The sequence below is a fragment of the Anolis sagrei genome, chromosome 2 (assembly GCF_037176765.1).
Source record: "Anolis sagrei isolate rAnoSag1 chromosome 2, rAnoSag1.mat, whole genome shotgun sequence".
Taxonomy (NCBI): Eukaryota; Metazoa; Chordata; class Lepidosauria; order Squamata; family Dactyloidae; genus Anolis; species Anolis sagrei.
In genome coordinates, this window is record NC_090022.1 from 27,971,885 (window position 1) to 27,984,611 (window position 12,727).

Here is a 12,727-nt window from a genome sequence, read left to right on the forward strand (position 1 = left end):
CCCCTCCTTTAAGAAACTTCTAAAAATGTATCTACGCCCTTTTGCATATGGAGAGGAGGAAGATTAAGACTGCTGGCTAATCTACATGTATTAGATGGCGGTAATGATATATCTTAAACACTGTTGTCAGCCATTTTTAATGTAATGCCTCATAATTTGTTTTTAGGGTGTACATTGTAATGCTTATTTATGTTTTAGGTTTTATGTCTTAATGTATTGTTTTTGTTTTCTTTTTATTTTGATGCTTCATTCCGTGTTGTAAATTTTCTGTTATTCTTCATTATTTTGTATTATTTGATGTGTTTTGACATTTTGAGGCATTAAATGTTTGCCTTTTTACATGTAAACTGCCCTGAGTCCCTCCAGGGAGAGAGGGCGGTCTAGAAATCTATTATTATTATTATTATTATTATTATTATTCAAATGAATTAGATATTCCCTTCTTTTTACCTTTTTCAGAATGGAGTTGAGCGCCAGCCTCCACCCCTACCTGCTTTCATTCCTTTTCCACTTTTGTTCTTTTATTCCATGTTTCTTTCACATTGGACTGTGTCTGATGTGGCTTCATTGCCGCAAGCATAGTCCTGTAGGCCACTAGCAAATTCATTGTATAGTTCACTGTGTAACCAGAACTGCATGGAAAAGGAGGAGCTATGAGAAGGAATCCAGAGATTGATGGAAAAGGGAAATACTATACCTTAATAGGATTGGGAACCCAAGAAATTCCTTATGCTTAATAGTCATGATAATGCTGATTGGCTATTGTAGGCAGGAAGGCATTTATTATTTATTTATTTCTGTTGCTTATACCCCGCCCTTCTCACCCCCGAGGGGGGACTCAGGGCGGTTTACAAAAAGAAGGCACAATTCGATGCATGTGATACGTTTTATGAGACAGCAATGGAGACTAAAAGGAAATACCTTTTTTAAAAGGCATGTCGGATTGATTGAAATGCTGAACAGGAGCATTTCATGCAGTAACATTTTGTTTCAGTCAGCTTTTTCACTGTGATTCATTTATTGGATCATGCCAGTTGTTTGTTTAGCATTGCATTCTCTCTTGCATAGGGATTGCCTGGTAATCAGAAGTGCATCGGAGTGCAGCTCACAGAATTCCCAAGACCGCATTCCTGCTTGCCATGCTGGCTGAGAGAATTTGAGAGTTATGATCCACAAAATTAACTTTTACAAATTCTGGTCATAATTCTGAAGTTTTCTTTCATGCTGACAAATATAGTCATTCCTTTTGTGTGGCTTTCTCATCATTTGTAGAGTTTTCTGTATCATTAGCCTCCCAGGTGCACCCTATAGAACGGGCATGAGGTGTTTTGGATTACAACTTCCACAATACCTAACAGCCTACTGGCTGTTGGGAATTGTGGGAGTTGTAATTCAAAACACCTGGAGGTCCGAAGTTTGCGCATGCCTGCTATAGAGGTATCTGAAAAATGCATATACCAGGCCTGCACAATCTGCAGCTGTCTGGGTATTTGAGCCTCCAACTCCCAGAATCCCTGACCGTCGGACAAGCTCACTAGGGTGTCTAGGAGTTGGAGTCCTAAAACCTGGAGGGACACAGGTTGTGCGGGCCTGAAATATACAGGGTGAGGCAGCATAACTTCCTTTTTTCAAAACTTAATAAAACCCATTGTATGAATCAGAAAATTTTATTTTTATAATGTAGGCGCATACCTAAAGTTTTGTTTTAAGTAGTTTTGAAGATCAAATTAGGTAGGTGACGTCCCCATTCTCCATTCACCATACACTGAGTAAACCGATTTCTGGTGTTTGTCATGACTCTTGCCAGCATAGCAGGCATTACATTGGCAATTTCTTCCTGGATGTTGGTCTTCAAATCTTGTAGGGTCCTTGGACGATTCACATAAATATGGGATTTCAAAAAATCCCATAGAAAAAAAAAATCACAAGGAGCCAAATCTGGAGAGCGGGCCGGCCACTCCAAATCCGCTCGAAAAGTAGGCCTCAACGGCAAAAGCACGCTCCTCACTGTTCCAACGCATGATGGCGACTGAACTGTGTCAGGACAAAACTTTATACTCCCGCCTCTCGAACGGGACCACTAGCGCTCCGCTACGTCACCAACCGACTGAATGGCACGCATTTTTTTAAAGGAAGTTATGCTGCCTCACCCTGTATGTTCCTCAGCTATATGCTGTCTGTTACTTTGTCCCTAGAACAGACAAAGACATTTGTCAAGCAAAACCTTACACTGTTTTCTTTGGTCAGGTAATCAAGAACCGATTCCATCGCATGTTCCTGCCTTCCCACTCGTTGGATGCAGTCTCTCCCTCAGACCTTCTGCTGTGCTTTGAGGTGCTTTCTCCAGACCTGGCCAAGGAGCGGGTGGTGGAGCTGCAAGTTCAACAGGTAAAGTAGAGATGACAGAGGCTGAGCTTATCGAACAGATAAACGTTTGCTTCTTGGAATGTGTGGGTGGTTTGAGTACACGATGAATCTTATGCTGTTATCACTGGAGAGGCATTTAAGATAGGCCTGACCAGGTGGGCACTCTCTTTCCTCTCAGCGTCCTCAGGTGACCAGCGTGCCCATCACCAAATGTGCCGCTTGTCAGAAGAAGCAGCAGTCCGAAGAGGAGAAGCTGAAGCGCTGTACTCGGTGCTACCGTGTTGGCTACTGTAATGTGTAAGTACCCCTTTTTTTATTCATTGGCAGTTTTGCTTCAAGGGTGGAGGAGCTGGGAGCAGGAGGAGTGTACGTGGCTCCTGCATGAGATGTTTTTGTTGGTGTGTTTTCAGAGTGTGCCAGAGAACCCACTGGTCTGACCACAAAACGTTGTGCCGCCCTGAGAACATAGGCTTCCCCTTCCTCATCAGTGTTCCGGAGTCACGCCTCACCTATGCACGGCTAGCCCAGCTTCTGGAAGGTTATGCAAGGTAAGGTTGCCAAAGTATAGGGAAACCATGCCCTATGACAAGCGGCTTAAAGAGCTGGGTATGTTTAACCTGCTGAAGAGAAGGTTGAGAGGAGACACGATAGCCTTCTAAATATTTGAATGAGTATCATAAGGAAGACAGTGACTTAGGGCAGTGGGTTCAAATTACAGATTCCACCTGAACATTAGGAAGAACTTCCTGATTGTAAAAGTTGTTCAACAGTGGAACTCTCTGCCTCAGAGTGTGGTGAAAGTTTCTACTTTGGAATCTTTTAAACAGAGGCAGGATGGTAATCTGTCGGGAGTGCATTGATTGTACTGTTCCTGCATGGCAGGGGGTTGGACTGGATGGTCCATGTGGTCTCTTTCAATTCTATGATTTCATGATTCTAAGTACTGACAGGATTCTTGGTCAGATTTGGAGTGATTGCTCCCTGACAACCAAGTTACGTTCTGGAGTACTGGGAGTATATTTCTTATTCAGATGTTTCAGAGCTCATTCTGACTGCTTGTCTCCTCTCCCTATGCAGATACTCGGTCAGTGTATTTCAGCCACCCTTCCAGGTGGGCAGGATGTCACCTGAACAAGGCTTACAGCATCCTGAGAAACAAGAACCTTCTGCCAGGAATAGTAGTGCAACTGCTTCTGCTACGAGTGACAGCACTACCACTCTGGAGTCAGGAGATGGTGCTAGGGCCCCACACCTCTTGCCAGAACCCCAGGCATCTTTCTCTGGCCCTGAACTACAGCCTGAATTGGGGGATGCCAGTGCGGTGAGGAGCAAGATCACCCCAGGAAGAAGCTCAGGTCTGAACTTGGATTCAGGCATGCCTGAGACTTTGGTGGCCTCGCGGCCTGACACCTGCATGGAACTGCCTTGCATGGAACTACCAAGAGCCTCCAAGCCTGAAGGTAAGCAAGTGACCCTTTCAAATTCCCACAGCTTTTCCTTTTGCAGGGGGTTCCAGTGCCACCATGATCCTTCTGTCTTTGCAGCTCTGTAGGGGTTTGGCACCAGGAACTGAGATTGCAGACAAAGGATAAATATGCTGTCAAAGGCTTTCATGGCTGGAATCACTAGGTTGCTGTGAGTTTTCTGGGCTGTATGGCCATGTTCCAGAAGCATTCTCTCCTGACATTTCACCCACATCTATGGCAGGTGTCCTCAGAGGTTGTAAGGTCTGTTGGAAACTAAGCAAATGTGGTTTAGATATCTGTGGAGTGTCCAGGGTGGGAGAAAGTACTCTCGTCTGTTTGAGGCAGGTGCGAATGTTGCAATTGGCCACCTTGAAGAGCATTTAATGGCCTTGTAGCTTCAAGGCCTTAAATCTACAAGGCTTTGCAATGCTAATCAAGATGATTAATTGCAACTTTTGCACTTGCCTCCAACATACAAGAGTTCTTTCTCCCACCCTGGACATTCCACAGATATATAAACCCCACTTGTTTAGTTCCCGATATACCTCACAACCTCTGAGGATGCCTGCCATAAATGTGGGTGAAATGTCAGGAGATAATAATTCTGAAACATGGCCATACAGCTCAGAAAACTCACAGAAACCCAAAGGATAAATACACAGATGTCACTTCCAGTGGAAAGCAATTTTGTATAGTTGGCATTTTGTTGTCTCCTCCCATGTCCCTCAAGACCAAAAGTAGAGTCAGGGAAATACCATATTTGCTCAAGCATTATGCTTACCTTTTTGGGCATTGAATGAAATGAGGTGTGTATTTCATTCAATGGTGCATTATATTTGTGTAAATGTGGAGTGATTTGTGTGTGGTAGGTGTTGCTGAACTGTAAGAATGCAGTATGGTTGGCAGGTAACTGATACTGTCCTGAGCCTGGGGCACTCAACTGTTTTATCTGCTTGTCAGAGGTCTCAGCTATGTATAGCAAACATCTATAGGTCCAAACATCTGCAACCCTCCAGATGTTTGGACCTTCAACTCCCAGAATTCCTGACAATTGTACAAGCTTGTTAGGGCTTCTGGGTGTTGGAGGCCCAAACCGATGGAGGGCCGCAGTTTGAGGATGCCTGATCTATAGGGTGCATCTGTTCCATATGTTCCCCTTTTACCTGGAGGAACAGTATTTGAACTTACCCCATTCTGCTTGAAAACCTCAATCTTCCTGTTAAGAGCTGTTCATACTTTATTTCATTGAAACCCTTAGGATTGTCTTACATATTTTAAAATGGGATTTGAGCAGTAACTATCACATTTTAATTTAGTTTTGCTTGATATGACAGTGCATGATTGTGAGCATGCTGCTAGTCCAGGCATGGGCAAGCTTTGGCCCTCCAGGTGTTTTGGACTACAACTCCCATAATTCCTGGTATTGTGGGAGGTGTAGTCCAAAACACCTGGAGGGCCGAAGCTTGCCCATGCCTGGACTAGCCTGCATACTCCCTCCAAACAAACCAGAATTTATAGAACTTTTTTACATTGATAATTTTAGTATAGAACATCTGGGTAAAACATGCGTCCCAATGCAGTATAAATGAAGCACTTAATAGTTTCACATTCTGAACTTAAAAGAGAGAGAGAAATTTGGAGGCCTAAGTTTTCCTGTTGTTGCCTTTCTGTTGCTTCCAGCTGCCATCCCTGGTTACCAGCATCCATCAGAGGGCCTAAGTTCCCATGTTACCCAGTTTTACATCAACAAGATTGATGCTTCCAGCAAAGAGCAAAAACTGGAGGATAAAGGTGAGACTTAAAACTTAAAGAGTGAAGATAGTGAATTTTTTAAAAAATTGGATTACTTTTTGGGGGAGAGCCATACCAATTGTAATATTGAGCAGATCTAATCTGTTAAACCAGTGCATTGTACTCTTTTAAGACCATAGGTGTAAACTAGATGTAAACTATGCTTTCTTTTGTATATAAATATATTTGGTTTGTACATTTGTCAGGCTAAGCTCATGGAAATTTTTCATCAGATATTGAAGTCTAGGAACTGTATAATATATGCAAATCCACATATATTTTGCATTATTCTGGTTGTTAAGGGAAGCAGCACAGAACTATGCAAAATATCAAAAACCTGTAGGAATATCACCTGCACCCCAATTTCTGATAGTTCTGTAAGCATTGCCATACTTAAATGTCAGAACCCCAAAAAGACATGGAAGAGAAGAATGAAATACACGGCATGTCAGAACCTGAAGGAAAATGTCTTCAAAATGTGTCTACGTTGGTATCTCCTTCCACAGACCAGTAAAGATGTACAATTGCACTGACAAATGTTGGAAATGTGGGAAAGAAAAAGACACATTTTCCCTCATGTAGATGTGCAAAAAGTAAAAAACTACTAGAAACAAATTCATATATATTTCGAAAAGATGTTAAACACAAATTTCAAAATGACTCCACAAATGTACTTTTTGAACATACCAGATGCAGAACTAGAAAGGAAATTCAGAAAAAAATGTTTTATATGACTGGCAGCCCAAATAGTATATGATAATTGGAAAGCCTCAGAGGTAGCTCCCTTAGAAAAATGGGAAAAATACACATTACAGATTGGCATGGGCTGGTCCATGAGGTCACAGAAGAGTTGGAAACGACTGAATGAATAAACAACAACAACAATTTGCTAATAATGGACAAAATAATTGTACTCTTGAGGAGAACTATTAGAACTTTGTTAATGAATGGCAACCAGTGATTCAGCATCTCAATGTAAAATTAAACTTAAAATGTACATAGGGGATCCTATAAGACAGTGGACAAGGTGGAAGAGTCTGTGATGCCTTTATATGCACTATTCAAACAGAAGCCTGTGACCTTTTTAAGAAAAAGATACTATCTGAAAAATGATTACGGAACACGAATAGCTGGAAAATATTGCACTGTATGCAACAAACACTTAAAAATGTATGTCTATTTCAATAAATAAATACATATTTTTAAAAAGAAGTATTAATTATTAATTATAACCAATATTCATCATAACAATAATAATAAAAATCATCATCAATAAAAAAACATCATATCCCCTGAATATTTAATTACAGGTCAAGTTCAAATGGCATAAAAACCATCCACCCTAAAGTTGGGTCCAAGCCAGTACTTGTTCTGAGATAGAAAGTACAGTCCTGAGAGCCAAAATTAGTAACTTCTCTTGTTGCATAGCTCATATTGTCCTGTGCTACACAGTTGCAGAAACAAATAATGAGAGCCTGATGTGCCTCTATTCATGCATTCTGCCTATCTCTTTCCCACACTCCCCCAACAAGCTTTCATTGTTGGTGACCTTCGTGTTCTATCCAACCATTAACCCGGTATACCAAAATGTGGTCCAGTGGAATTTTCCTCAAAACTTTGGAGAGAGGAAATACATTGTAATTTTTCTTTTGTATTAAATGCTCTGCTTACTATTAATCTGCTTCATTGTTAGGATATACAAAAAGTAGTGTTTGAAAATATCCATGCCTTCAAAGTGCTGTTGAGACTAAAATTTGTAACCAGTGCCACCAGTGTCCCCTTCTTTGTCCTCTATGCTTCTTGTTTTATACTCCCTTTATCTTTTGGTCTAAAACAATGATTCCCAACCTTTTTTTGACTAGGGACCACTCTCCAACATTAGTACCAAAAGGAATACGAATCCATTTTTAGTCAACTTTAGATTCAGTATGGTTATTTGGGATGCTGATTCAGAAACTTGAATTGAATAGACCACATCAGTTCTAGTTTATGATACAGAACATATGTCATCCAGTAGTCACCATCTGCTCACCCACAGAAAACCATATTTAATAATCTAGAGCTGATGTGATAGTAGTAATATTTCGTGGGTAGTCAGCCTCTCCCCTCCTGACATCCCCATTGCCTTGGCACTATAAGAGGGTTTCACGAGACCAGTCGATGTCATTGCCACGTGGTTTCAAAGCAACAGTGTAGTAATGGTGAGGCTGTGAACCATATTTTCGTTCTTGCTGACCACAGGTTGGAAACCACAGGTCTAAAACAAAGTGGTGTTTTTTTTTGGGGGGGGGGGGGATGCTTATTTCTTATTGGCCTAATGGGAAAGATAGGCATCAACATCTGTAATCATCTGTACCTTACAGGAGATATCCCACTGGACCTGACAGATGACTGTTCTCTGGCCTTGGTTTGGAAGAATAATGAGCGGATGAAGGAGTTTGTGCTGGTTGAGTCCAAGGACCTGGAGTGTGTGGAAGATCCAGGCTCTGCAAGTGAAGCTGCCAGGGCAGGACACTTCACCCTCGAACAGTGCCTCAACCTCTTCACCAAGCCAGAGGTCTTAGCCCCAGAGGAGGCCTGGTGAGGAAGAGATTTGAGATGGTTTCTCCGTAGGCCGAAACATTTCATACATTGGATATCAAATTGCATGCCAAATTTTAAAAATAGACTATGGTGTTAGTATAAGGTAGACATAGTATTAAAGCAACATTTGTCAAAAACTGAGTCCATAGACAATTAGCACTTTCTACTGTCTGAAGCTTTTGAACTATACTCAGAGGCAGCCGTACTAGATGACCTTTCAGTAATCCACCTAAGATGTAACTGTGTTTAAGTAAAAATGTGTTGTCAAAGGCTTTCATGACCGGAATCACTGGGTTGCTGTGAGTTTTCCGGGCTGTATGGCCATGTTCCAGATGCATTCTGGTGAACCCTTTTGAGATAGAAATGTTAATAAAAAAATAACTAAATAAACAAAATCAAAATAACAGGTAGAGATTTGTATTGTTCACATACTGACAACACTTTAGCCCAAACCTTTCAATCCTCCTTGATGGCTTCATGTAGATCAGTGGTCGGAACCTGGGGTCCCCAGATGTTTTTGGCCTACAACTCCCAGAAATCCCAGCCAGTTTACCAGCTGTTAGGATTTCTGGGAGCTGAAGGCCAAAAACATCTGGGGACCCCAGGTTGAGAACCACTGATGTAGATAATAAACAGCAAAAGAGAAACAATAGCACTCTGTGGTGTATCAAAGGCCATGAGGTAGAAAAGAAGTCCTTCAGCATCACTGGCACAGAGAGGTCTTAGAAAAGGAAATGGGATCATCCTCTCTATCCCTCACCCTATCAATTAATATAAATCATCTAGTCTTTGGAGATTAACTACAGTACGGAATTATGTGCAATGACTTTTGTAATGGCCCCAGATTATGATAGTGGATGGCGTGATTTTTTAATAATGATTGTAATATATTATATGTTTTTAATATGCATTTAATTTTAATTTTAAATCTTTAACTGAATGTATTTAACTGTTCATTGTTCAAAGACATTAAATTGTTGTCATATGTAAAGCCGCCTTGAGTCCCCTTTGGGGTAGAGAAAGGCGGGATGCAAATAGAATAAATTAATAAATAATCAAATCTACCAGAAAGATACTGACTACCTTACAACTGGACCCAAAATCAGGTTGGCATGGATCCAAATTATCAGTTACTCTCTGAGGGCGACATCACATTAGCGTTCTAAAGTGGAGATGCCTGCTTTGCTATCACCCAATTTAATCCTGCAGAATTCTGGGAAATGTAGTTTAGGGCAAGGCCTTTGGAATCCTCAGCCAGGGAGGCCCTTGGCTTGAAACATTGCCACCTGTTTCAGAATATTTCTTTGACCATTGGATTCAATCTTGTTTATTATTTTCATCAGTAGGTTTACTGCTGCTATTTTCAGAGCTGTAGGTGTATAATACTAGCTTTATTACCAAGAAATTGCAAAAGTCCAGAGAACAGGTAATAGGCTTCAGGTTTCTGTACAGCTTATTGAGATCCTCAGGTCTTAATAGCTTGAAACATCCTAAATTACTTGACCAGACTGTTTTCCTAAGTCATCCCCATCAGACAATCAAGACCATGGAATCAAAAATACAGATACATTTTTTCCCCTGTAAAATAACGTAAAATGTTCGGTGCAGCTTTTGAGAGATCTGTCATTTGGTTTCTCCTTAATCAGATCAGCTATTTTGGGTATCATTCAGGATTTCTTAAGCATCCTTGTGGTTTCTCTTTTGTGTTCTGGTTTTCTGAGTCCAGAAACTTGAACGACACTGCCAAGGCTGTCCTCAATAATGCAGAAATACAAAAGATAACAAAGAGAATTCAGTCCCCTGGAGTTATCAGCAGGGGATATTAATATGTGCTCTCTTCTTACCCCTATTCTGTAGGTACTGCCCAAAGTGTAAGCAGCACCGCGAAGCATCTAAGCAACTCATGTTGTGGCGTCTGCCCAATGTCCTCATCATACAGCTCAAGCGGTTCTCCTTCCGTAGCTTTATTTGGAGGGACAAGATCAATGATATGGTGGACTTCCCTGTCAGGTGTGTTGCTATTTGCTTTTTGGATGTCATTTGGATATCACACACATGCCAGAGCAATAGTTCCTTGAGTAGCCACTGATTCCTGGTCTGGATCAACCATCATAGCTCTTTGTTGGCCCTGTCCTTTAATCAGAGCTATCTACTGTGATTTATGGTCAGGCTGTGTGAAGTTTTCTGGTGAATCCTTTTGCATGAATGGTTTGCTATGATTTGTGCTGAGTGATGGGTTGGTTGCTGTCAGAGTGACCTTACTATCTTAAAGGGAGGATAGAACTTCAGTAGGAGTAAGAGACACTGTTGGAAACAAAAGAATTACTTGGCAGCAGTATCTTTAAAAAACTGGAATACATTCCTCTCTGTTTACAAGCAACAATTTACTTCAAATGCAAAAATATTCATGGGTAGCATCCAAGAATTTTCATCCATTTTTGTTCTTCTGCAGTGGGAGTATCCTCCCAACCACTGTCAAAAGTATACCCAAATTATATAAATTTATTTGATCTTTGGATGACTACAAATTTCTATTCCTATAGTTGCAAAAGGTTCTTAATTAAGTCATCAAAGGTTTTGATCCAAGTCACATTTTTATGTTTGTGCCTTTCAGGGTTTCTTTCTTTTCCTTTATGGAAAGTAGCCTGATACTGTCTAGATATGGAGCAGTCTGCTTTAAAGCAAGTTGTTGCGTTGGTTAAGTTGGGCACTTGAGGCCTTGACCATAAGTGAGCATAAGCAGATATATGTATAGCAGCTAAATGGCAATGTTTTTCTGTACTATGGAGGAGGCATTATTCCTGTCATATGTTGTGCTTATTTAGTTAGAGCTCACCCTGGCGTAATGACTAGTCCAACTGACCGCGGCTTTTTCCATTGCCTGGTTCTGTGGGTTGGAGATACCAGGAATTTCAGTATGCAAAATGTGTGTTCTCTGGCACTCAGCTTTGTTCCCTCATACTACAAGCAGTCTTCAAGTTGCAAACACCCAACTTATAAACCACCCATAGTTAAGAATGGGGGTGAGACAACAGAAATGAAAGAAATTTACCCCTCGGAAGGGAAATTCACTCCTTGAAAGAGTTATCATTTCAAAAAGTTTCTCTGCTGAAACTTTACCACCAATCCTTGTTTTCACAACAAGCCATTTTTTTTCAAAATCCAATTGTCAAGGGACAGAAAGTGAGATGTAATCTTCTGAACAGGAATCTTAGAAAGCGAAAGAAACACCACAGGGCTGTTAATGCTTCCCTGTGCTAGCCAAAGCTAAAAAATCCAGATTTTTGGCTGGAGTTAAAATTTTAAAAATTACCTGTTCTGACTTATATACAAATTCAACTTAAGAACTCCCCTTTCCTATCTCCGTTCTACCTCTCCTTCCCCTTCCCCCCTCCCACCCCCATTTTTCACTCCTTCCCTCCTTGTCCCCCCGCTCCCCTACTTCCGTACGTTATATATGTATATTTATATTCGTATCTGTATTTGTAACTGTATTTTAAAACCAATAAAGAATATTTTTTAAAAAAAGAACAAGCCTACAGAACCTATCTTGTTCGTAACTTGGAGACTGCCTGTACTCCGTCTTATTTAAGCTCAATGGACTGCCATGAACTATTGAAACAGGGTGAGCTCTAATAAACATGCACACAGGAGTTCCATCCATCTGGAATCTGGGCATCCTCTGAGAAGCAAATGAGAGGTTTGGAATTGGGTTTTATTTAGTCAGATGTGCAGTTATATCTACCTATCTACCTAACTTGTTCTGTTTCTTCCCTTCAGGAGCTTGGACCTGAGCAAGTTCTGTATTGGTCAGAAGGATGAGCAGCAGCTACCTATGTATGATCTGTATGCAGTTATTAATCACTATGGAGGCATGATTGGCGGGCACTACACAGCTTATGCCCGATTGCCCAGTGACAAGAACAGCCAGCGTAGTGACGTGGGTGAGTAAGGGAAGGTGTAAATGTGATCCCTTGGCTATTAAGAGGCTAGCTGGGTGCCATACATACACATAGGGGATTGTGGGAAATAAGCACAAGGAGAGAAGCTGACATAATTACCTGCACTTACTAGTAAGTAAGTACTCTCTTGAGGGGGTTTAGCTGACATGTGTTAAAAAGCTCTCCAGCCTTGATTGGAAATGTCTTCAGTGTGACTTGGGCTATATAGAGCTTGGAATAGTTACGGTTTTGAGTTGAAGCCTCCACTATTGGCAGAGAAGTTATGGGAATTGTAGCCCAAATTGAGTCAGGGTTTGCTACCTGAGTTACTCTTGAAAACAAATCTCGGCTGGCATCTTTCTTCTCAGAGCTAAGGTAGCTCAAACTAGGAAAGATCTCCCTTGCAAATACGAATGCCTGCTAAGCTCTTCGTCATAGCTCTGCCTATTGGGGGAATGAGGAGAAAGATACTCAGGGATACTTTTTTTCAGGACATTTCTTTGTATATTGTGATACTCAGAAGGAAAAATCAAGAGAAATGAGCTTGGTGCCTGATAGGCTGCCTCTGCCATATTGAAG

At 41.1% G+C, this 12,727-nt stretch overlaps 1 protein-coding gene across 9 annotated transcripts in view; it reads left to right on the forward strand.

The window, feature by feature from the left end:
* USP19 (ubiquitin specific peptidase 19) overlaps positions 1 to 12,727 on the forward strand; it is a 51,242-nt gene that overhangs the window by 30,190 nt on the left and 8,325 nt on the right. For all 9 annotated transcript variants that reach the window (XM_060766499.2, XM_060766498.2, XM_060766502.2 and 6 more), the window contains 8 exons: positions 2,248 to 2,388; positions 2,546 to 2,664; positions 2,778 to 2,915; positions 3,445 to 3,827; positions 5,514 to 5,624; positions 7,988 to 8,204; positions 10,065 to 10,217; positions 11,988 to 12,151. In XM_060766499.2, the coding sequence (XP_060622482.2) occupies positions 2,248 to 2,388; positions 2,546 to 2,664; positions 2,778 to 2,915; positions 3,445 to 3,827; positions 5,514 to 5,624; positions 7,988 to 8,204; positions 10,065 to 10,217; positions 11,988 to 12,151 (1,426 nt within the window). The remainder of the gene's footprint in view (positions 1 to 2,247; positions 2,389 to 2,545; positions 2,665 to 2,777; positions 2,916 to 3,444; positions 3,828 to 5,513; positions 5,625 to 7,987; positions 8,205 to 10,064; positions 10,218 to 11,987; positions 12,152 to 12,727) is intronic.